Source organism: Ambystoma mexicanum, chromosome 12, assembly GCF_040938575.1.
Source record: "Ambystoma mexicanum isolate Mex_15411 chromosome 12, UKY_AmexF1_1, whole genome shotgun sequence".
Lineage (NCBI taxonomy): Eukaryota > Metazoa > Chordata > Amphibia > Caudata > Ambystomatidae > Ambystoma > Ambystoma mexicanum.
Window position 1 is genome coordinate 171,170,536 of NC_090936.1, and position 26,177 is coordinate 171,196,712.

Here is a 26,177-nt window from a genome sequence, read left to right on the forward strand (position 1 = left end):
CATACGCACCTGCCAAAATCAGCTCTCCTTCTGAGGCGGTGTGGAGCCCAGGGGACAGGGATGGTTTTGTACTGGATTTCTATCATAGATGTCCAATCAAAAATAACATGCTTTCCTCCTTGGCACCCCCTCGCCTTGCATACACACAATCATGTTGATTGCGTTATGCCCAGTGGGGCTCAGGGGATAGGGATGGTATCTTTTTACTAGACATCTTTTATAGATGTCCAGTAAAAAATGTCATACCTGGGTGTTAGGGAGAATTCTCCAGAATGGCTAATTTCCCTTACCTACTGAGTCCCCCAGCAGCTTTGCTGGATTTCTAGGATTTATTTTTTTCACCTGGCAAGAGTGTGAGCTTTTTTCCCACTCTTACATGTGTGTTGCTATGTGTATTTCTACTTTTTGTGTGATCTTGGGCACTGGAGCCTCACCTACTCCATGGCACCATATTCTTCCATATGTGTTACACAGCACCTTCAGTGCAGTGACACATGGTTGTCTTTTAGACTTCCCAACTCAGACTTCATTTCCTGGGACTGACTACTGTCTCCCAGAACATTTAAAGTTGCCATTGCCTTTATTAGTCTTTTTAAAATCCACAGACCCAGTACAAACTATCTTACATAGAGAACTGGAAAGGGTTAATACTTGTCCATTTTTGTCTGTTTCTCTTGGAGAATTGTTTTGCTCCCTTTTCATCAAGACTTTGGTGGTGGCATTTTCCCTATTGCGGTTATCTTAAATAACCTTGGTATTGTTTTAGGCTATCTTGGTAGCCTCAAACTTAAACCCGCTAGACCATAAACGATTTTATACGGTTCCGGCTGGGTTTATTCGCCATTTCCATTTGAACATTTCTTGCTCGTGTTTTACTCTGCAAGCCAAACCAGGTTTGGTTCCTTTGTTCGCCGACCTTTTGTAAGCTTCTACACAGAAGCCCTCCTTAGGCGCCTGTATGTCTGGGGGGACAGGGGGTGAGGGAGGGGTTTAGGACTCCCTGCACAGGGTCTCCTTGGAGGCCCATGTCGCAATCTGATCTGATTGGCTGTGGTGACTGTCCCAGCGGGACAGCCACCCTGCTGTGTGATTGACAGCCAGGCTGTGTGAATGGAGGAAACCTGCATAAAAAGCAGGTCTCTGGGTCTGGAAAGGCAGAGTCGCCACTGGAACGAAAGAACCGACGAGGAGCTGACAGAAGAGGATCCCTACACCGACTGAACCGCCCAGTGAAACCCTGCTGCAGGACCGAATCTTCAGACTCCAGCGACAGAGAAGATCCACCAGGAATCTTCTTCCCTTGAGCTGGTGGGACCAACCAGTTTGCCCAAACTGCAAGCGAGGACCCCTCCCCTGGTCGAATTTGCTGTACAGAGCTACAGTGGGCCGGATAGTCAGGAAGGTCCGACCCTGCTTAGGTTTTAAGGAGCGCACCTTTTATTCATTGATTTGCTCTGCTGCTGGTTTCTTCCCTGGGTAGTGCAGGACACTTCAGTTTTCCTACTTTGTGTCAGTCCGACAGTCGGTTCAGGAACCGTGAGCCTGCAGGAACTACCAGGAACGTCCGCCTCAGCTAGAGCTGAGGCGGACTTTTTAAGGTACTGTGCAATTCCGGTTGTCCGTTTCGTTCTCTTCTCTTTGAACTAACTTTTGTATCAACCAATCTCGTCCGGAAACCGTGCCACGAACTTTACCACAAACTACCCTGAACTGTGTGATCTTGATCAAAAGACTTTTGACCCATTGACTTTGGCCCTAAGCCTTTTCTATCTGATCTCCTCACTGAAGTTACTCTTGTTCAACTGCTCCGAGTACTTACCTGTTGGTTTGATCTAATTTCTAATTACTTTTGTCTTTCCCTCCCTTTTAAATTGCTGCAGTGCCATTTTGCTCCCACTTCATTTTGTGAGTTTAACTTGTCTGGAATTCAAGGGAAGTGGTGTGGTGTAATAAGATTGTGATTTCTGACTTGCTTATAATAGTGTAATGTTATACAACTGAAGAGTGAAATGGGATACATTACTCACCGTAATCGTATTTCTGATGCTTGTATCTGCTTAGATTCACATGCTGTGCATAGGCTGACATCTAGTGGAAGCTGCGGAGTATTACAGTTTGTTTTTCGAAACTCGAAAATGGGCGTCGACACAGGGCGTGCCAGTAATACTATCCCTAGTGTGACGTCCACTGTGCCCAAGATCCCTCACGCGTCTAGGATCCTCAGATTGTATTTTTTCTGACATGAGGTAGCATGAGGAGTAGCGCGAGTACAGATAATCCAAGCAGATAGAAAGGTAAGACTACAAGCAACCATGCGCCTTCTCTCAGAGGAGAGGAAGGGTGGGTCGCATGTGAATCTAAGCAGATACAAGCACCAGAAATACGATTACGGTGAGTAATGTATCCCTTCTGAGGCTTGTGGAATCTGCTTAGATCACATGCTGTGCATAGATTAGCGAGCAGTACCTGAAGAAGGAGGTGGGATGTGACTAGGGTCATGAGCAAATAAGTGTCTTAGAACCGCTTGTCCCACTTGAGTATCTGCCTTGGAATGGGTGTCAATGCAGTAATGCTGAGTAAAAGTGTGAATAGAGCTCCAAGTAGCTGCTTTGCAAATGGTGTCAAGGGGTACATTTGCAATGAAAGCCAGAGTGGCCCCCAATGCCTCTAGTAGAGTGAGCTCTTGGCGTGAAAGGCAGAGTTCTTTCAGAGAGTGAGTAACACAGCTGGATACAGTTAATAATCCACTTCGAGATGGCACCTTTAGAGACACGATCCCCCTCTCTGCCTGTAGCTACGGAGACAAACAGTTGATCTGTTTTTCTTAGCGGTCTGGTTTTATTTACATAGTAGAGGACCGCCCTACGCACATCTAGGGTGTGTAGTTTCACCTCAGCCGAGCTTTGAGGGTCCTGGAAGAAAGCCGGAAGCTCGATGGACTGGTTGACGTGGAATTTAGATATAAACTTAGGTCAGAACCTAGGGTGTGTGCGTAAAACCAGTTTGTCTTTATGGACAGTAAAGAAGGGATCCTGCACTGACAGAGCCTGAATTTCACTGACCCTTCTTATAGAAGTAATAGCTACTAAGAAGGCCGTTTTATAAGTCAGGTGTTTGAGACTGCTTTTATGCATGGGCTCGAAAGGGGGGCCCATGAGCTTAGATAGCACCACATTAAGGTCCCACCCTGGTGGTGGGTTTGAAATAGGAGGGTGAAGTCTCTTTACTCCTTCCATGAAGGCTTTAACTACTGGTACTTTCCACCACGAGACCTTGTTATGGGAAGTGGTGCATGCCGACAGGGCTGCCAGGTGTACTTTCAGTGAGTTAAAAACCAATCCTGCATCTAGCCGGTGGAGCATGTATGTAACAATAGTGGAAGGAGTGCAATCAACTGGGTTGATTTGTCTACTCTGGCACCAGATAACGAATCTCTTCCACTTGTCAAAGTAACAGTGCCTTGTGTTTGGTTTCCTAGATTCCTTTAGGATGTCAATACAATTCTGAGGTAAATTGAGATGTCCAAACTCTATGACCTCAGGAGCCATGCTGTCAGGTTCATTGAGTTGGGTTGCTGGTGCACTGTTTGACCTTGGTGCTGGGACAGTAGGTTGTACCAGGCTGGAAGTTTGATGGGCTTGCACACCACCATCCTGCGTAGGTGTGGGAACCACGGTTGTCTTGCCCACATGGGAACAACTAGGACGAGCGTCATCGACTCTCTGTTCATCTTGTTCACCACCTTCCTGATGAGGAGTTGGTGGAAAAGCGTACGCAAACATCCCTGACCAGTTCATCCACAGGGCGTTCCCCTGGGAGTCTGGTTGGGGGAACCTGGATGCAAATCCTGGGCATTGTCTGTTTTCGCTTGTGGCGATTAAGTCTATAGTGGGGAAACCCCACTGAGAGAAGATATCTTCTACGACCTCTCTGTGTAGAACCCATTTGTGTTCCTCTGGGAGGGAGTCTCTGCTCAGAGCATCCGCTAGGGAATTGAGCTCCCCTGGAACATGTTGTGATGACAGGAATATGTTCCGTCTGAGTGCCCATATCCAGATTTTCTGGGCAAGCTTGGACAGATTTGGCGAACGAGTCCCTCCTTGCTTGTTCAGGTAGAACATGGCTGTTGTGCTGTCCGTCCGGATTTGCACTGACAGGTTTAGTAGGTGGGGCTCGAACGCTTGAAGCGCTCTGAATACTGCCAGAAGCTCTAGCAGGTTGATGTGGTTCTTGGCGACTGAGGGAGACCAGAGACCCTGATTTGTGTGGTGGAGATGGTGAGCTCCCCACCCCGTCAGACATGCATCGGTAGGGACTACTGCCTGTACTTCGGGATCGTAAAAGGGTTTTCCCTGTGCAAGATTTTCTCTTGTCCACCAGTGAAGGCTTTGTACTAGTGTTGGCGAAACAACCACTTGCCTGAGACCACTTTCGCCAACCATTCCTGCATGGGACGCATGCGCAGGCGCGCGTGGGGGACCAGGTAAATACATGACGCCATCATGCCCAGCAAACGCATTGCTTTGCGTACCGTTATTTGGTGACCGGACTGATATTGCAGAATTTGCAGTAGTATATTCCGAATTCTTTCCTCTGAAGGAAATGTCAACCCCTCTTGAGTATCTAGGATTGCTCCTAGGAACTGTTTGGAGGTGCTTGGCACCAGGCTTGACTTTTTCTCGTTGATTGAGAAGACTAATTCGTGGAGGAGGTCGATAGTCCTTTGAATGTTTGTCCTGCAAATTACTGGGGTTTCCCCCGTTATGAGCCAGTCGTCCAGATAAGGGTACACCAGGATTGCCTCCCTGCGTAGGTGTGCAGCCACCACCGCCAGTACCTTGGTGAATACCCTTGGTGCCGAAGCTATCCCGAAGGGCAGTACTTTGAATTGGTAGTGCCGACTGTCCACCTTGAAGCGCAAGTACCTTCTGTGCGCTGGGGACATGGAAATATGAAAATAGGCATCTTTCATATCCAAGGTTGCCATGTAATCCCCCTTTTTTAGGAGGGGGATTACCTCTTGTAGCATAGTCATACGAAACTTTTGGGGCTTGACATACTTATTGGCAGGCTGTAAGTCTAATACTGGGCGCATTGTCAAATCTTTCTTTGGCACAAGGAAGTAAGTTGAATAAATACCCTTGTTTACCTGGTGTCCCGGGACGAGTTCTATCGCGTCCTTTGCTAGCAGAATGGCGATCTCCTCGAAGAGAATCTTCTGATGTTGTAAAGAGTGTACTCTTTGTCGTGGAGGATGGTTCCGGGGACGCTGCAGTAGTTCTATACAGTAACCTGCGGATACTGTTGACAGCACCCATCTGTCTGATGTGATCCCTTCCCAAGCCTGGGTGAAGTTGGAAATGGGTCCCCCTACTGGGGTTGCGTGAGAAGGGACCCTGAACTGAGCGTCACTGCTTTGGTGGAGGCGTGCCGCCTCCTTTACTGGGGCTGCCTCTGCCTTTACCACGTCCTCTCCTATTACCCCTGCCGTAACCCTGGGTAGACTGTTGGCTGTTCCACTGTGTACCCTGCCCCTGGGAATAGTTAGATCCTCTCTGGGAATTTTGGCCGCGTGGGTGACAAAAATTACTATTCCCTCTCTGGTTATGGGGTTTATTGGTTAACTGGCCAAGGGACGAGTGTCTCGTATTCGTCCTTGGCATTCTTCAGCGCGTCCTCGACCGCCTTACCAAACAACAGATCGGCTTCCACCGGTTTGTCCAACAATGATGCCTGGGTTTCTGCCTTAAAACCAGACTGCCGTAACCACGCACGTCTCTTGATAACAGTACCTTCTGCTATCAATCTGCCTGCGTTGTCCGCGGCGTCAAAAGTTGCTTTTCCAATGCAACCAGACACGGCTCTACCCTCTGCGGAAATTCATGCTAACTGGCCCTTTAAGGGTTCTGGTGCAGAGGCTATGAGTGCCGCGACTTCTTCCCACTGATGGCAATTGTAGCTGGCCAACAAGGTGGTGGAGTTTGCAATCCTTGCCCGATAGGCGGACGTTGAGGCTACTTTCCTGCCAAAACCATATAGTTTTTTGCTCTCCTTGTCTGGAGGAGCTTCGGACGATGACAAGGGTGTTCCAGCCCTCTTACGAGTGTTAGTGACAACTAGGGAGTCTGGCTTCAGATGTCCTCTTATATAGAGAGGGTCAGACTGGGCAGCCCTGAAAAGTTTTTCAACTCTGGGATTGACTGCTCTGGTGAGGTTCGGGTTCACCAGGGACGGGTCTATTCTTCGCTGAATACACTTAAGGATAGGGATGGTCTAGGCAACAGGCCTCCTTTCTCCCACTAACTCCTCTGCGAAGTCCCTCTCTTCCTGGACACCGTGGGTGTCAATATGGAACTGTTCTGCTGCACGTGCGAGAACCTCGTTCAGGAGGGGTTGGTTATCGACAGGGGAGTCGGTAACCGGGGCTTCCTTCTCTACGGGGGAATCTACTCTGTAGGTTTCAGGGTCTTCCTCTTCCTGGTCCTCATCATCCCCATAGTAGCCCGTCCCGGTTTGCTCTTCTACCATGCCAAAATCTTGTTCCTCACCAAGGGAAGTCTCTCCTTGATACAGCGAGTATGGCCGTGAGTATGGTTGTACCTCGAAGGGGTCTGTAGACCTCATCGGTGTCTCAAACCGGGGCTTCTTACTCGGGGGGGATAGGATCATTTTTGGAACTGGGAATGACTCTCTCAAAGTCTAGGAGAATTATCTTGACTAGATTTGCTGGTTTTAGAAATATCAGCAGACCTGGTCTAGTCTGTCTGTTTAGGAGGAGTGGAGTGTTTCGGAGGTGTGGAAGAGTGCAGAGGCTGCTTCTTCTGCCGTTTTCCCCCCTCCCCGTGAGTGGAAAAGTGTTTTCCCTGTCCCTTTGTGGCTCCGGAGGTTTTCGACGACTGGCGTCGAGGATCGGGGGTAGAGTCCCTGTCCTTTGAACGTGGGACCGTGCTGATCTTGTCTGCGGGCTCCGATTCCTGGAGCGCGGCCTGGGGGTGGAAGTCGTCTTCGTCCTCCGACGATCGAACTTCTGTTAGCCTAGGGAGCGAGGCACTCTTGGCAAGAGTGGATGATTGCCTGGAGTCATGCGGCGATCTCGATCGAGAACGCCTAGAGGACACCGATTCGGACGGTTCTGTTTGTGCCTCTTTCCCAGAACTCGACGTCATTGAGTCTCGGTTGGACTTTGTGTGAGTGGTGTGTGAAGCGCCTGTGTCGCCGGGGGTCTTCCCCATAGCTGCCCTGTCGGACGACCTTCCGAGGTCTGGGACCTGCGCTCGGCTGTCTTTCGACGCCGTAATGCCCTCGCCGTCCGAAAGCACGGCGTCGCTGCCATCGCTGAAGGCGCCCTCCTTTGCCATGGCCGTCTGCCTGGCGTGGTGGGCCCAACGCTTCGAACGGTCCTTAAGTGTCTTAGGTTTAAACCTACTACACACTCTGCAGTTCGCTTCGGGGTGGTCTCTCGGCAAGCAGAGATTGCACATGGCGTGCCTGTCGACCCAAGGGTATTTGCGATTGCACTTGGGGCAGAATTGAAAAGGGGTATCCTCCATACGCACCTTGAGGCAGCGGGCTGTTAAGTGTAGGAAATGTATAAGGTGTACCTATATACCAAGAGTGTAGAGTATGCCCAACCCCCCACTCTCCCTACTTGCAGGGCTGAGAGGCCAGAGGCCTTCCAAAGCCCGGGCCGATGCCAGAGGCCTTCCGAAGCCCAAATCCGTCGTGCAGCAGCCGACGGTCGATTTCTTCTCCAGCCGGCGTCGAGTGTCGAAGTTCGACGTTGGGATGGGGAAAGGATGTAAATTAATCAATATTTTAGCAAAAGTATGGCTTTGGCCAGGGGACTCCGCAAAATGCTTCCGACCAGTATGGCGGAAAAAAACAATCTGAGGATCCTAGACGCGTGAGGGATCTTGGGTACCGTGGACGTCACACTAGGGATAGTATTACTGGCACGCCCTGTGTCGACACCCATTTTCGAGTTTCGAAAAACAAACTAATACTCCGCAGCTTCCACTAGATGTCGGCCTATGCACAGCATGTGATCTAAGCAGATTTCACAAGCCTCAGAAAAATGTATATGTTTTACTTGAAAACCTTGAGTCAGTGTTTGCCTGAATCATAGTAATTGCTGTCCTTTGTGTAACTATCTTGTACTGCTCACTTACTCTTGAGTTAAGTCTGGCTGCTCCGCTACTGCTACCAATTTACTGTGTAGTACAGGCTTGTACCAAAGGTGGATTTGTACTGTCACTTGTAGTCTTAATTGTGTGTGGTGTTCCCAAAGGGTACTGCATACAATTCTGCCCAACAATTCCAAACACCTGATTGGTATGCGCTACCACTTATTGTCATTTAAGTGATGCTTTACGAAACCTCATCAGACTGCAGAACATTCTGCAAATGGTCGAACCTGATATAGCATGACAGTTTGCATTCAAAAAGGTTGTCAACCTTCACCAATCACTTGCTCATGCAGCGACAGTACTGATACTCGTACATTATTGGGTTTGCCACCGATCAAGCGACATTTTAAGTGTGGTCATTGTTCCACTTGTGAATGTACAATACAGACTGCCTCTTTTATGGCTAATGATCGAACTTGGTTTTTACAGAATTTCACAAAGTATAAAACAGCACGCGTCATCTATGTCATCACCTGTTTGTGTAATAAACTTTATGTGGGGAAAAACTATGCGCCCAGGACATTTATGCATTACGGAACAGAAGTCAAGAATATGCCATGGTACGGTTACGGCTCCAATTGTGTATTTTTTGTCAAATGAATCACACAGAGGATGATTTTCAATGGCTTGTGATTGACAAAGTAGTAAGGAGTGGATTGGGGCCCATTGATATTTAACGAGATCTGAACAGCAAAGGATTTACCAATTACATTCCCACATTGAGGGCATGAATGACCAGCTAGACTGGTCCGTTTTCATGTAAAGGTGCCTTTGGATGCTTGAAATGCAACAGAGCATAGTTGAATTTTTTTTTTTTAAATTCTTTTAATTGATATAGCGCTGAGAATAATAATTTGGTATTCGTATGCATCATAAATTTTGTATAAACTCGGCGGCAGCTTATTCAACTCATTTTAGCTGCACACGTGGTTCATCCAACACACCCCACCTTATGTGGAGTGCTGGGGAGATACAATGTTGCTCTTTTCTCACTAGCACTGTAACAATTCTGTTACAGGGACAAGCTTACCTTAAATGGCTGGTGGCAATGCACCTTTCTACAAATTCGGTGCACCTTTACTGCAGGCTGTTTTCACAGCACCCTTAAGTAAAAATGTTACCAAAATGGTCCCCCCATTGTCTTTCTTTCTTTGCCATTTTTGTGTTTCTTGGTCTTTCACCTACCCTCCAGGGTGGGAAATTACTTTGTGTGATTTTTATCTTCGGCGGGAAACCTCGGTCAGCCCGCCCGGGCGCCAGAGTGTCTGTGAAGACAGGAAGCGAGGGAGGAGTCCAAAACACTGCTGCCCTTTGTTTTCCAGCCCTCCCGCGAGAATCCAGTTCAAACTGGGAGGCTAGCTGTCCTGAAATGACTGCCAACACCCCAGTTTGAATGTTACAGGTTTGTTTGATTGGCTGGGTTCCTGCATAAAAGTCTGATCCTGGAAGCTGAAGCGGTAGTAGACCACTGGACCTGAATCCTAAGAGGATGCTGAAGAAAGCATGGGTGAGACCATTTCCAATGACCGGGGAGCCTGCTGTGTAACCGGAGCCTGCTGTTACCCTTCCTTCCAAGAGACCTGGCTACTCTGAAAATGATGACACCTGACCTGGAGCCTGGTGAGATCCACTAGACTCAAGATGACCTGCCTTATGAGCCATCCCACGTTGTGCTGTGACCTTGCGGGGCTGCAATACCCCAATATCCTGGGACCTCGAGCCAGTGTGCTGTGCACAGTCTGCCGAATTGAGCTGAAATTCCCCTCAACCGAGTGCTGGACCTTGGCAAGTGATGAGCATTCAACCAGCGATATTCAGTCTTCTTCTGGCTCCTGAAAAGGGTGCCAAAACCACAGAGACGCATACAGCCATGAAGAAACTCTTGCTTGGAGCCTTCTCCATTGATCCCTACAGCAAAATCCCTTCCAAAGCCCTGTCTTCATGACAAAGGAATCCTTTCACCCGGTTTTTTGGATGCAGATCCTGAAGTCTTCCTGCTGCAAATCTTCTGTGCTGAGGTACTGTGTTGGTTGGGGTATTTACTTACCTTAAGCCTGTGTGATTTCTTTAAAGCTTTTGGAGTGTTTTCGGTGATTGGGAGTCCTCTCATCCAGTTATCCCAGTTCCACTACTGGAATCCTCCTAGGGTGTCTTCTCAGAAGTCCCTGGACCTTAACTCTAAGGTGAACTAATTATCTGTTTGAACAGTCTTCCACAGGAAGTGACTTTCTTCAACTGAACCCTATCTCACCCTGCCTACCGCTAGCACATTGACCACTAGGGTACCTCTTCTGCCTCAGAGAAAACACATGCAATAGAATAGGGAAGGAATGGATAAGAAAAGGATTCTGAATTGAAAAATATAACCAGTGTTGAAAAGTGTACTTACTTGTGGAAGAGTTAGTTGGCAACTAACGTAATGGTGTTGGTTTCACTGAACTATTTCTTTCAGAATATTAGTGTGCAAGTTCACCAACTGGGTCTTTCTTCCCCAGACCTGTTGTAGAGACTGTCTAAACTAAGTCTGCCTTGGGTTTCACCTACCAAGAATAACATTGAGTCATTCATAAAGTGTAACATTTGTGTTAACTTTCACTGGTCGGTTTTATTTCTTTCTTTCATTGTTTGCTTGTTAGGTGCTTATGCAGGAAGTAAATACTGTTTCGAAGCACCCAAATGGCAACAGGGAGGGGGGGAAAAAGGGATGTGAAAACAATTTAAAATACATAAAAATATTAAATACAGTCGGGAGGGCAGAGGGGGACACGAACCTACTATATCTTGTGAGTGTTCAGAAAGTCCAAGTGCAGAAGGGAGGGGGAAATGGTATAGGTGCTGTGGTGATCAAGGGTGAAAAACAAGTGAAGAGTAATGTAAGTGCGAGCCTCCAGGGTGGAGGGTGAGTCGAGGCAAGTGCTGAGGAAACAAAAGCTGGGGGGTGTGCGGGGCAATTTGGTGTGGAAGGTCAGGGCCCTGAGGATGCATAAGGGCCCTGAACACCAAACAAGCAACTGAAATTAGCAGCAGAGCATTGCGGGGTGTTAGGTAATGTTTGAATGCAGTAACCTCTGGGAACACTACAAGTAACTATGACTACAGGTATATGCAACAGAAACCTTTGGTATAAGCTTGGTAGCGTGTTGAGCAGCCAGGCTCATCTCAAGAGGGGAAATGTGAGCTGTAGTGGAGTTACACAAAGATTCACAGTTAGAGGTATTCAAATAAACTTACTGTCAAGGTTTCTTGCATAAACAATTAATAATTTATTCATCAGTTATAAAGCCTTATTCAGAAGGGAGCAAAAGAATAGTAACACACAAACATACTTCAATACTGTACACTGAGTTTCTGAATCAGACGAGACCCTTTTGGGATGGCCCACAGACACAACCTACACCCACAGGTGACTTCAGTAACAAGGGTGCTGGGGACATTAATACCTTACTGTTGGCAAACAGAACACTTAAAAAGTTGGTAAAAGGCAAAGGTTACTAGAAAACAAGAAATTACAAATATTCATAAGCAGGGAAAATACATTCAGAGTCCACTCGAAGAGTAATTCAATTCAATAGGCTAAGCCAAAGTCAATGGGCAAAAGTCTTGGATAGGATAAAACACTTCTGGTAAGTAATGGAAAAGTCTTTGCACAAGTTCTTAGGAGTCTTTGAATAAAAGAAGAATCAATTGTAGGGCCACAAGTTGATTAGGCTTGTGAGTTGCAGAAGTTACAAGCACTTCCACAGCAAGAGGCAAGTTCTCTTAGACTTGTTTTACAGTACCTTGGTAAAGAAGAAAAGATGCAGCTGAAGACATCTGTTCCTGTGCAGCTCTGCAGATCTCACTGTTCCTGGGCCTCAGTCGTGGAGACAAGAGGGAGGACGTCGGGGGACTCCTGCACTGGCGCGGTCAAAGCTGGCAACCAGCAAACTTTACTTTCAGTGGCTGTTTTGCGTTTCAGCTCCTTGCGGTACAGCAAATAGCAATAAGGAACAAGTTACTTACCTGTACCTGTTCTCCAGCATGGGTCTGGCATGGATTCACATGCTCATGAATATTCTCCGTCAGGCTGGGAATCCTTGGTAAAGAAAAAAATCAGTTTCACTTCTGAACTCTTTCTCCTAACAACCAATCACTGGTCTCTTGGTCATACTGCCCCCAGCCAATGACTGCCCTCTACTTAAGACAATCCTCTGGCAGCCATCTTCAGATTTGGTAGCACGTATAGTGGCAGAGGGACCAAGAGAAGAGCCGCAGAGGGGTAGGCGGGAGGGTTCGCACGTGAATCCATGCCAGACCCATGCTGGAGAACAGAAGTTACAGGTAAGTAACTTGTTCCTTCTCCAGCATGGGATCTGGCATGGATTCAAATGCTCATGAATAAATACAAAGCAGTACACACATGCACAACCACGGGAGGTTGCAAGGCTCAACATTAAGCATCTCAACATTAAGCATCTCTTACCTCCTCACCAGGCTCACCTTCATGCTAACATTTTGCGCATCACTGCTTGGCCGACTCTGGACTCCTCCCTGGAATCCTGGTCGACGCAGTAGAATCTCGTGAAGGTGTGCGTCGACCGTCACGTAGCAGCCATGCAGATGTCCAGCAGGGGCACACCAGACAGGAACGCTGTAGTTGCAGCGATCACTCTGGTCAAATGGGCTCTAGGACGGCACGCAACGGTCGGTTGGTCAACCGGTGACAATGGGTGATGCAGCCGGAGAGCCACCTGGAAATGGAAGCCTTGGAGAGGTCCTTCCCTTGGTTCACACGGCCAAAGTTCACAGTTGTGACATCTTCCGAAAACTCTGTGTGGTCCACGTAGAACTTCAGCGCTGTAGCCACATCCAGCGAGTGCAAAGTCCTCTCAGCCAGCGACAAAGGTTTCGGGAAGCATACAGGTAACACCAAGGGCTCGTTGAGAGGAAAGTGCGATGGCACCTTGGGCATGAAGGAGGGGTGCGTCCCTAGCACTACCCTCGTTTCGTGGAATGCAAGTACGGTGGTTTACAAGAGGGCCTGGATCGCTCCCACTCGTCGTGCGGAGGTGATGGCCCCAAGAAAAGCAGTTTTCCACGACAAGAATTTCACCAATGCATAGGCTCGAACAGTGCACTCGTGAGCCTAATCAGCACCACATTGAGCTCCCACGCCAGGGCCGGAGCCTTCACCGGCGGGAACGAACGGAAAAGTCCTTTGACGAACTCCTTGACCAAGTGCTGTGACCACAACGACAACCGTCCCGGAGTTCTGATGTAGCGGGAGATAGCCGCCAAATGACCCTTGATTGATGGAAGCATGCGCCAGCCCTGCTTTGGCTAGCAACAGCAAATCCGGCAGCACCTCTGGAGCCTTAATCCGTAGAGGGTCGATCTTCTGTGCACAGCACCAGACTGCGAACCTCTTCCACTTATGGCCATAGCATTTCAGTGTAGACGAAGCACTGGCTTTGGCAAGCACCTCCTTGCAGTCCGCCGGGATTACTATCCTCCAAACTCTAGCGCTGCAGGAGCCAGGCCTGCAAGTTCAGCGATCCTGGGTAGTGATGCAGGATCTCACCTTCTCTGGCGAGAAGATCTGCGACCACTGGAAGCTTGACTGGAGGGGACGCTGACAAGTGCAGAAGGTCCAGGTAACATATCTGTCTCGGCCACACCAGTGAGACGAGGATCATCCAGCACTGGGACCGTCTGAGTTGATTGAGGAGTCGCAGAAGCAACAGCAACAGGGGAAACGCATTGAGGAACAGGCCGTCCGAGGGGAATGAGTATGCGTCCCCCATGCTCCCCGGCTGGGGAAACCTGCTGGCGTACCTCCGGCACTTTGAGTTTGTCGCCATCGCAAACAGATCGATGTGGAGATTGCCCCATCGTCGAAACCGAAGATCCACTTGGTCCTGCCGCAGCTCCCTGCTCAGTGAATCGTCGATGGGGTTCTTCACTCCTGCCAGATGTAACGGGATGAGAAACATCCAATGGGCAATGGCCCAGTGCTATAGGTCCTGCACATCCCTGGAGAACGCTGGCGATCTGGTGACCCCCTGCTGCCAGATGTAGATCATTGTGGTGGTGTTGTTCTTGAAGACCTGTATCACCTTGCCCTTGAGGGACGGAAGGAAAGACTCAAGGGCCCAAAACATTGCTTGTAGCTCCAGCACGCTGATGTGCAACGACTTCACCTCCGGTAGCCACAGGCCTCTTACATGGAGACTTCTGGAGTGCACGCCCCATCCTCCCAGGGAGGCGTCTGTCGTGACCGTCTCCTAATGGGGTGGGGTGGGGTCTGGAAGTCTGCGCCCACGGACAGATGCGCGCTGACTCCCCAGAACCCTATTGCTCGACAGAAATCCTCGTCGAGAGATCTTGTCCTCGAAGCTTCCCAATACATGAATCCAACGGGCATCGAGGAACTCTTGCAGCGGCCGCATCCGCAGCCTGCACAGCCAAATGATGTATAGGCACGACGGCATCATGCCTAGTAGGGACTTGATGGACCTCACCCTTGCAATCTTCAGGGTCAACAGCCGTTGTACCTTGCCCAGGATGGCCGCTATCCTCTCCGATGGAGACGGCAGGCATGACACTGTTGAGCTGCGACCCCAGAAACAGTGCATCTTGCGATGGCAACAAGCAGGACTTCGCATAGTTCACAGAGAACCCCAGCTCCGTGAGCAGCTGGACGGTCTTCGCTGTGTTCAACGGCGGTCTCCCTCGATTTCACTTGGATGAGCCAGTCGTCCAGGTAAGGGTATATGTGGATCCCTCGTTGACGCAGCCGCGCTGCCACCAGAGCCAGCCACTTGGTGAAAACGCTTGGTGCCGACTTCGACCCAAAGGGGAGGGCCTTCAATTGGTAATGCTGCACTTGAACCACGAAGCGCAGAAACATGCAGTGTCCCTTGTGAACGGGAATGTGAAAATGGGCATCCTCCAAGTCCAGCAACAATAGAAAATCCCCTTCTTCCAGCTGTCCTAGCACGTGCTGAAGGGTGACCATCCGGAACTTCTGGGATTTGATGTACTTGCTCAGATGGCAGAGGTCTAGGATGGGCCTCGAACGGCCCGTCTTCTTCTTGACAAGGAAGTACCGAGAAACTCTGGAGCCCCAGAGCCTCTTTGGGACGAGCTTGATCGTTCCCTTCTTCAGCATGGCCTGTACCTCCAGCAGCAGCTGAGGGACGTGGTTTTCCTGCCTTGACAGCAGTGGTATGAGAGGACACTTTTGTTGGAAGTCCAGGGTGTGCCCGTGGGCTAGAGCATCCAGCACCCAACAGACAATGGAAATGGACTACCACGCGCTGACGGTTCACTGAACCGGAAGAGCCAGAAGATTTCTTCCTCAATGCCGCCGAGCACACCGAATCCGGGGAAGGCTGGGACCTCAAGCACTTGGCTGCCGAGTCCGGCACCCTGTACTACTTTTTCTCGTACCGGTCTCTAGTCGCTGGGACTGAGGACGGGTTCTTCATAAGGGACAGACCCTCGTCCCAGATGTCGTCCAACAGAGGGATTGACAGCATTGTCGCGGCATTGATACAGGAAACCCTCTTTCTTCTTTTCGTTCGGAGTCAGTTGCAAGAGGTCCGAGGCCCTCGAGATCATGGTATGGAACAAGCTTATCTCGTCGGGCCGTGAGGCTCTAAGCAGCGGAGACGGGAGGTCTCCTAACCTGCCGTCGTCAACCGTGCCAGTCGTCGCCGTGTCCGGGTCTGTATCCTCCCTCGGTGGAGGGGAGGGAGGGGGGGAGGAGGGGATGGGGGTAAAGGGTGACCAGGCTGTGGAGGATGATCTGTCCTCTTCTTGGTAGGGGGTGCGCCTGATGGCCCTGGTGCCGCAGGGGTCTTCCGCCGGAGTGAGCGGCATCCTCGTCCGAATCTCCGAGCACAAGGTTTGAAGTGCCTGGAGGATGTTCAGTGAGATGTCCGCTGGGGGTTGAGGTGGTGGCGGAGGTGGAAGCGATGGAGGCAGCGGTGTAGGGTTCTCCAAGTCCTGAACACCCTGCTCCTCCTAGTCATTCTCATCGCCACTTTTGACATCTCCCTCGTCGGGGTCCCTCCCGTAGGCCTTGGTCTCGACAAATTTCTCCTCCAAACTGGTCTGGAGAGTAGAGAGCTCCCCCTCAGAGGAGATGTCCGGGCCCTGCAGGACTACCGTGCCCCCCCCACCCCCTTCTTTTCTACCAGGGGAGATGGTTTCAGGGATATGGTGGGCATCGCCTTCTCTGGTGTTTTCTCTATGGGCTGAAACGACGATTCCCTCCTAGCAGGCAGGGAAACTCTCGCCTTGGGGACCGTACCCTGCGAACCCGCGTCCATGGCCTTTGCTAGGGATGCCACCACGCCTTCAATGAATGGCTTCACTAGGCGAAACTGGGCCTGCATGACCTTTGTCGAGCTAGGGGCCTTCACCTTGGGGAGGGTGGAGGAGGGGTCAGCGCCCCGCTCCCCCTTGGCCTCCGCCCGAGGCTTCTCCAGAAGATTACCCAGGTGGTCCGACTTCCTCTTCATTGCCGAACCGGAGTGTTGGCTCGTGGTCGAAGGTGCCGGAGATGCTGTGCTTACCCTGGCTGCCGGGGAACCTGTCGCAACAATGCTCCCGGTGCCCTCTGACTCGCAGTGCTTGGCCTTCTGTTGGGCCCACGTCGCCGGGGCGCCCTCAAAAGGTCTAAGAATACCGCTTCGATCGCTTCTTGTGGCTGGGGGAGGCATACTGCCGGGACTCACCCATAGCAGGGGCCTTGGGCTGGAGCCACTCTGAGTCGCCTGCCCTTCACAGTGTGGGGGACCATCTCCTTGCAAAACGCACAGTCATCCTAGGCCGCATCCTGGACAATCCTGAACAGAGGCGTTGAATCTTCCTTCTCCTCTGCCATATCCATGCGGTGTAGGCCTTGAAGAAGCTTCTGGAATCTTTGAAGAAGAAACTCGACGAAAAATCGCCCTTGAGGGGCGCTGAATAATCTGAAAACGGGTCCCTGTTAATCGGAAGATGGATCGATGGAGCTTGAGGCTCGATTGAACGGATAAATAGAATAGAACTCTTAGAAAAAACAAAATCGCAAAATGCAGTAAAAGCTAGAGAGGTATAGCACGAGGACTCCCAACACTTGAACGTGCAGTAAAAATATGAAGATGGCTGCCATAGGAGGGGCTTAATTAGAGGTCAGTCATTGGCTGGGGGCAGTATGACCCAGAGACCAGTGATTGGTTGTTAGGAGAAAGACAGTTCAGAAGTGAAACTGATTTTTTCTTTACCGTGGATTCCCAGCCTGACGACTGGGAATATTCATGAGCATGTGAATCCATGCTGGAGAAGCGCGGTTCCTGGCTGTCAAGGTGGACTTTCCTCCCATATAAGGTCCCGCACTCATTCAAGGGGGGAGGGGGGGGGGGGGGTTCGGGCTTGGTCGGTCCTGCTTTGTGCGAGTCCGGAGGATTTTCCAAAAGCTTTAGGCCAGCTTACAAGCAACGCACACAACCTGGCTTCCCCTCTCCCTGGCTCTACGATTTTCTGCAGCAACTCTGAGCAAATTCAACCAGCTCAGAGATGGGTTGCCAGGTGGCTTACTTGGGAGTTGATTGGTCCTACCAACTCAAAGGGAGAAGTTGTCCTCGCAGGGCTTTTCCGTCAATGCTAACTTGGCAAGTAGTCACTGCAGCAACTTCACCGGGCAAACCAACGGTCCAGGAGTTGCAGCAGGCGTCCTCTTCAAGCTCTTCTTCGGTTCCTTCGTCCACTGGTCGACTCTGCCTTCCCAAGCCAAAAGACTCGCCTTTTATTCAGTTCTCTCCCATTCATTCCAGCCTAGCTGTCACTCACACAGCAGGGTGGCTGTCCTTGCCGGACAGAGCCAGCCAATCACCACAGACTGCCTTTGGGTCTCCTAGGAGACTAAGCACAGGGAGTTTTGGGCACCTCCCTCACTTCCTGCCTACCCCAAGACACTCTGGAGCCAGAGGCAGGTTTCACTCCTGAAGTCCGCCAAAGGCAAATGAACAAAGAGACCAAACCTGGTTTGGCGCGCAGAGAAAAACTCGGGAAGGACCTTTCCACAAAGAAATGGCGAAAAAAGAAGACCGGGACCATTTTAACAAAGTAGGCTCAAAGCCATTTTGAAAAACATGGCTCCCGCGATTTAACGTTACCGGAGCTGCGAACAGTTCGCGGTTGGGGTAAATCATGGTAGTTCATTACAAAACCACTGCCACCAGCCATTCTGAGAGGAAAGGGTAACAAATGCTAAATGAGTAACTAGACACAGGGGATACTAAGTAATGCTAAGTGCCTCCAGCACACGCTATTGTAAGATCGGGTGTGCTGGGTCTACAATTTTACAGGACTAAGTGAAGTCAATTTCACTCCACTGCTCTGGGAAACAGTAATTGATCCCAGAGAAGGTATTTAAACCTCGTGAACTGTTAAGCAGAATCCTATGCAGTTCCCTTAGGGAGCACTACAGAAGATTAAGACTACAGGTATATGCAATAAATCCCCTTTGGCATCAGTCTGCACCACAAAGATGTAGTTGGTAGCTGTGGCTAAGCAGTCCGACTTATCTCAAGAGGGAGATGAGCAGTATTCAGGGTTTACACAATAGGACTACAATTTTATGGAACAAGGAAACACTGACCAAAGCTTTGTATCAAAAAGAAAATATATATTTATTTTACACACTCTGATCACACACAAATCACTATTATTAAAGTAAGTTAAAACATTCAAGAAAAGTATACACAACTCCCTATTTAAATTGTAGACAAGTTTGAGCAAGAGTGAAAACTGAGCAAAACGGCACAGTGTAAACTAAGCAGAAATGGCACTCTAACAATTTCTTCAGAGGGAGGGAAAGAACAAGTTATACAGGTTTAGACTCCTAAACACACCAGCAACACTTCCAAATTGGATTGTGAACAAGTTAAGCAAGGCAGCACTTTAGCATCAACAGTACTTTGGTGAAAACCGAGCAAAATGGCACTTCAGCAATATATAAAGGGGAAGTAGAGGCGGTTTTAAGAGTTTTAGGTGCACCACCACATTTCTTGATGAGAAACAATCTAGAGAAGGCAGTTGTAACAGATTTAGCCAGAGTCAAGAGGCCTGTGCCAGAGTCAGTGGTACAAGGCAAAGTGCCAAGGTTCAAAATGTTAGTAGCTGCAGTAAAGTCTTTGTTAAACGATTGAAAAGGCGGTTGCAGAACGGAGAAAGATAATGTTAGACGAAAAGGCGGCCAGCCCAGAAGGTAAGTAAAGGATTTAAAACACCTTTACCAATACACAACGAAACGGGAGGCCTGGTGGAACAATGTACCCTGGAAGTGGAATTGGCTATTGCGGTGGTGGTAGTTCCTGGCAGTTCCTGCAGTTCGGGAGATCCAGCAGAGGAAGAGAGGCTCTCATCGTGGAGGAAGGGTCGAGTTACTGCACTGCCCAGGGATGAAACCAGCCGTGGTGCTGCCAAAACGGAATAAAAGGTACGCTCCTTTAAATTGCGGTCGTGGTGGACGGATGCCTGACTATCCCGTCTCCTAGTGCTTGGAACTGGCGATTCGACCAAGGCAGGACCTGGAAGGCGTTTGGCGAACTGGTTGACCCCACCAGCTCAAGGGAAGTAGACTCTTGCAGGTGAAGATCTTCGAGTCATTGGAAAAAAGTGGTGAGGATCTCAGCAGGGCTTCACTGGTGGTAAAGTCGTTGCAGATGTATTTGGCTTCTCTCCTCTTCGGCTTCTTAATTCCAGTGGCAACGTCTTGTCCTCCAGTCCTCAGGACCCTGCTTTTATGCAGAAAGACCCCCATTCATACAGCCTAGCTGTCACTCACACAGTGGGGTGGCTATCCTGGCGGGATAACCCCCCCAGCCTATCAGGGCAGAGTGCGACTTGGGTTGCCTAGGTAACCCTGTCCAGGGTGAGAACTGAGAACTAGAGCAGGCACCGCTGGTCATCTTGTTTTGCGCATCAATTTACCAGTAGTTAGTGCTACTTTTCGTGTGCAGCCCACTAATTTGTGCTACCGTGTGTGAGCACAAAGGGAATAGACTGTGTGAAGAAAGACCTAGGCAATTTTGCCTGCGGTGTGGGCCGCACACCCTTATATCCCGTTGGTCTGTAAATGATCATGTAATCATATACAGACATGAACACACCAGACTTAAGTCTATAGCGCCGACATGACGCGTGCACGTAATAAGTATATTGTATCAGCCATAATGAGGGACTGAGCCCACTGTCTACCTTAATATTTAGAATTCCAATAGTATCACATTCTAATATGCAGGAGTAACCCGTTTTTTCTTCGAAGCCCCAAGCAATATGGCGACATTCACATGGACAAGCATCGAAGGTTGAAGGTGGCAGTTACCGTAGTAACCGGAGCCACACATCCGGGGAAACAATTAGCGTTTACTTAGGCAGAAGTTGACAGCAAACAATGAGTCAGCGCGACACGTCTTTGACACGGCATTGACATTGCACACAAGGTAGGTGAAATGCATAAAGACAAGTCTGTTCGGGATTCGATTAAGTACCGTTCTATGTTTAAAGAATGCCATGATACCTAAACATGTCTATTCTTGCACTTAAACGACAGCGGTCACGCTGCACATTTAAAAGACGCTATTGTATTTGAACAGGTCCACGTGTGTACTTGATCATAAACAGTTACGCTGCATATTGGAGCGCAAACAATCGTGTTTGTGGACGTCATTTTTTGAAAGGTCAGATTTTTGATTACTAGTGCAACTTGCACGATAGTAATATCTCCCTGCATGTGCCCACATAGAATTCACTATTAGGCACAACAAAACTGCGTTTAGATCACTGGCACAGCATATACGCCATTACACAAGGTGCATTAACACATCAGCAAATATACACGATGTGGGGGACTTAACAAGGAGACAACCACACGCGTAATGTGAGATCACAACAGAAAACATTGGTGGATGGTATTTTCAATGAAGAATGTTTATCTTTTTCTCTCCTTTGTCATGTATGTTTTTATGTATGTGGTTACCCTGTTTTAATGCAATTTTCTTTTATTTTACGTTTAACTTCTTACGTTCAAATCGGATTATGCTGTTATTTTTTGTACTGTTGCATTAATGTACACTGATGTTTGCAATTTGGCTATTATTTTGATTAAACAAGGCCCTGATGAAGGACTGTAAAGTCCGAAATGCATTGGCCAGCTTATGATGTTTGCTCATCAAAAAAGCAACCACACATTGTTCTTTTGAATCTTTAGAATAAATCACAGAATTTAAGAATCAAACATTCGCTGAATTGGATTATTGAGACATTGAATTATTAAAAATCCCAACGGGATATAAGGGTGTGCGGCCCACACCGCAGGCAAAATTGCCTAGGTCTTTCTTCACACAACCCTGTCCAGGGTGCCTATTCCCACTCCCACACATCCTGTCTACCCCAGACTCAGTGGCGCCGAAAGGAGGGCTTCTGTGCAGATGCCCACCAAAAGGACGAACAAAGGATCCGTGACCTGGGTTAGGATTTCAGAGAAAGACACGAGAAAGAAATATTATTAGTGTTCTGGCAATAAAAACCTACCGGAGTAAAGTTAATATTAAAATAAACCGGCGGTATGTTAGAGGCTGTCAGTAAAAGTGGTAGCCTCGAACAATGGGAAAATCCCATAGGCAAATATTTGCGGTCGAATATTTACCGTAGTATCCACTGCCACCAGCCAGAAACTTTGGAGAGGGACTGTACGGTACCCCCTCGAAAATGAACACCAGGGAAAAACTATTAACCCTTCCCAGTACTTCCAAAGTAAGATGGGTTTGTACTGGTTGTGTTCATAACTATTGACTAGTGAAGTCAATTGTAACTTTACATGCCCTGGGAGACAGTAGTCAGTCCCAGGATATGGAGTCTATGTTTGGGGGTCGCTACAACACCCCTGGGTTACTGGACTGTGTAACACATGTAAAAAATGATACCTATGAGGGTGAGAAAAACCCTATAGCCCATAAGCACAAAAATAGGCTGAAACATATATTAAAATACAGCTAAGAGTGGGAAAAAGGGTCTCACTCTATCCAGGTTAAAAAATCAAGTCCTCAAAATCCAGCAAAGTTGATGGGGGTCTCTAAGGTGGAGGGAATTAACACATTTGAGAATTCTCCCTAACCAGGGGGGAGGTGAAGGTAAAGAAGAAAGTCTTGAAGAGCTTCTTCAATTTAAGAAAGTCCTGCTCAAGACGAAGAGGGACAGGGAGGCTGTTCCAAAGAAGCGAGCCAGCTGAGGAAAGAGATTGACCTCCTGCCCTATGTTTAGCTAAACTTTTACACACAGAGTTGGTGCCAGAGGATAAAAGGAGTCTAGAGGGGGGTTATTTAGTAAGAGAGTTGCAGATAGTGTGGTCTATGCACTCAATGGATGATAGAGGGATATGAATGTAATCTGTGAAGCAAACGGGATCCTGCGAAGACTTTGGGGCCGGGGGTTGCAGTCCCTAGGCTTGAGGAAAAGGATAAAGAGGAGGCTATTCCAATATTACTACAATGGCTGGTGGCAGTGGTTTACTTTTTACTACAATTGTGTGTTTTTACAGCGGGCTGCGTTTGCAGCCGCACAAAAGCACCCATGGGTGCCCATTTCAACAAAATAGCCCGGTCTTCTTTTTTCGCCATTTCTTGCTGGAAAGGTCTTTGAGATTTACTCGGTGCAGCAAATCAGGTTTGGTCCCTTAGTTCATTTTTGTCTTTGGAGGAATTCACGAGTGAAGCCCGCCTCTGGCTCCAGTATGTCTGGCAGGGGCAGGAAGTGAGGGAGGTGCCTGAAACTCCCTGTGCTTAATCCCCTTGGTTACAGGAATGCACCCAAAGGTAATTGTCCTTGCCAGACAGCCAGCCGGCCAGCCACCCTGCGGTGTGATTGACAGCTAGGCTGGAATGAATGGGAGAAACCTGCATACACGGCAAGGCTTTTTGGTTCAGAAGGTAGTCAACCACTGGACGAAGGAATCTGAAGAAGAACTTGAAGAGGACGCTTGCTGCAACTTCTGGAACATTGCTTTGCCCGGTGAAGACCTGCTGCTGTGCTGAATCTCAGAATTCGCCTCAACTAGAGAAGCCCTGCAAGAATGACTTCTCCCTTTGAGTTGGTGGGACCAATCCACTCCAAAGTAAGCCTGTCTGGACACCCTCTCGAAGCTCGTCTTAGTTCCACTGTTGCTGCAGCTGGAACCAAAGTGCCAGGGAGAGGAACACCAGATTGCATGTGTTGCTTTTAAGTCAGACCAGAGCGCTAGGAAGATACTCCGGACTTCCCTGATGCAGGACTGACCAAGCTTGAGCCACCTCAAAAGAGTACTGGACCTCAGAATCAAGGAAAGTCTGAAGTGGTATCGAGAACCGCAGTGTTGCTATTTGCTGTCAGACACGAGGAGCTGAAACACTGAAGAACTGCTAGTTTGCCTATTGCTGCCGCTGACCTTCCCATTGCAGAGCAGGAGTCCCCAGACGTCCTCCCTCTTGTCCCTATGACTGAGGCTCAGGAACAACAGGATCTGCAGAGCTGTACAGGAACACAAGCCAGCTGGAACCATTTCTTCTAACCAGAGGTACTGTAAAGTCTAAGAACTTACCTCTTGTTGTGTAGCCTAACTTGCTCTCAGTTGAGACCGGTCTTGGTTACCTTACAGAGTTGCTCACAAGCCTCCCAGCTTGTGGCCATACAAGTGTTCTATTTTCTACAAACATTTCTAAACACATCGTGCAAGACTATCTACCTGCAAAGAAGCTCTGGCGACGGGGGCCCAACAGAAGGAAAAGCACCGCAAGTCCGTGGGCATCGGGAGTGCCGTTGGTTTGGGCTCTTCTCTTGGTCCTACTGCCACTTTACGTGCTGCCAAATCTGAAGATGGCTGCCAGAGGAGGGGCTTAGGTAGACGGCAGTCGTTGGCTGGGGGCAGTATGACCCATAGACCAGTGATTGGTTATCAATAGAAAGACCGTTCAGAAACAGAAAAAAAAGGATTTTTTCTTTACCGAGGATTCCCAGCCTGACGGGGAATATTCATGAGCATGTGAATCCATGCCAGACCCCATGATGGAGAAGCCTTCTTAGGGACTAAAAAGTATCCACAGGAACTTTTGACTCCAAACTGCCTTTCAGCTAGGGTTGCGTTTTGGACTCTAAAATACTTGCTGTGCAGAGAAACTGCCTCTAGAACCTGAAGCTCTACTAGGATAATACTAACCAACTGCTTTCTTTCCCAAAAATCACTCTTATGTGTATGCTGACTAAATGCAATTACTGTATTACTTTGTAGGTGTGCGTTACTACCGATCATACGGTAGACCTGTCAAACTCATTTAACAATTGTGCGCTTTCAGCAACTACCAACTAAGATGTGGCCTTGTGAATGTATTGCGTAGTATACCTATGTGTGTTGGTTTCGTCTGCCAAGTTTTTAACAGTGACTTGTGTAAATATAATAAAAATATACTTTAATATAAATAGTGTAAAATGTGTTTCTTTGAGGTGCATTACTAACTGGGATCAGTGTACTTGCCTAAAGCTCACATCCTCCTTTTCAGATAAGCACAACTGCTCTGCCACTCTACCAAGGTCTAGGAGTAGAACAGACTGACACTAAGAGTTGGAATCTATTAACCACTGGGATAGCTTACTAAAGTCTTACCTCCAAGTATGACTTTAGGAAAACTCCCCTAACACAAGATATCAGCCACATGTTCACCAAAAGGTGGTATAAAGTCCAAGTCAATGTTTTCCAGTTGGAACCACAGACATGCAGCTATGGGTGTCTAGTACCAAATATTTGCGGTTTGTCTTCTTGCGTTTCCCATTGCATCTAGGTACATTTGAAGCATTGGGCTTGAAGCCATCCCACCCCCTCCAAAGGGTCGCCTGGACTTATTTTGTACAGATTACAACCCATCAAAGAGTTCAATGAAAAAAACTTGGACTCTCCTAGAAAAACATTTATGTTACTATTCCAGGTGTCTGGGAGGTATTAAAAGACTTAGCAGCATACAAGGTTGTGTTTTAAATGGAAGGAGCCAAGCAATGGAAAACACCACACACACACACACCACAACAATTTCACCAACAGTACACGAAGTAAAAAGTTCAATTATGCAAAGCTGAAAAGGTCTCAATTGCCTCTCTGCCTCCTTCCCAAATACCTGAGAGATTAAGAATTTGCACATCCAATAAAAAATCTGTGCATCACAAGGATTCTGCTTAAACGCAGTGAGCCAAACATCACAAGCCTTTTCTTGTTGCTCCATTTTTGAATACACAACCACCAAAGCCTTCCGCAATTGACAGTTAGCTGGGCATGATGCCAATAGTGTTTCACAGAGCCCCACTGCAGCCTCCCATCTAGAAAAAGAAGAAAAAAAACACAAATTAAATATTTATACTAGATAAATATATATACACGAGCAGATAAGGAGCATGTTGGGAAGTACATACTACAATTATGTATAAATATTGAGTTTGCAAAAAATATTAAAATATCTGGAGAAAAAAAACACTGAACAAGTTACTTACCTGTAACTCTTGTTCTCCAGCATGGGTCTGGCATGGATGCACATGCTCATGAATATTCCCCATCAGGCTGGGAATCCTCGGTAAAAGAAAAAAAAAACACAGTTTCACTTACAAACTGTATTTCTCCTCTAAACCAATCACTGTACTCTGGGTCATACTGCCCCCATCTAATGACAGTCCTCTCCCCAAGCACCACCCCTGGTGGCCATCTTGCGATTTGGTATAGCACGTTAAGTGGCAGAATGAACCAAGAAGAACCACAGAGGGGCAGAAGAGAGGGTTTGCATGTGAATTCATGCTGGATAACAATAGTTACAGGTAATTGAGGAACAAGTTACTTACCTGTAACTGCTCTCCAGCATGGGTCTGGCATGGATTCACATGCTCATGTTCCTGAATATTCCTTGTCGTCAGGCTGGGAATCCTCAGTAAAGAAAAAATGAGTTTGTT

General features: G+C 48.3%; 1 protein-coding gene across 1 annotated transcript in view; it reads right to left on the reverse strand.

Annotated features, from left to right (window-relative positions):
• ZFC3H1 (zinc finger C3H1-type containing) overlaps positions 1 to 26,177 on the reverse strand; it is a 1,590,362-nt gene that overhangs the window by 323,422 nt on the left and 1,240,763 nt on the right. Inside the window, exon 26 of the mRNA XM_069628251.1 lies at positions 25,358 to 25,556. Coding sequence (XP_069484352.1) covers positions 25,358 to 25,556 — 199 coding nt within the window. The remainder of the gene's footprint in view (positions 1 to 25,357; positions 25,557 to 26,177) is intronic.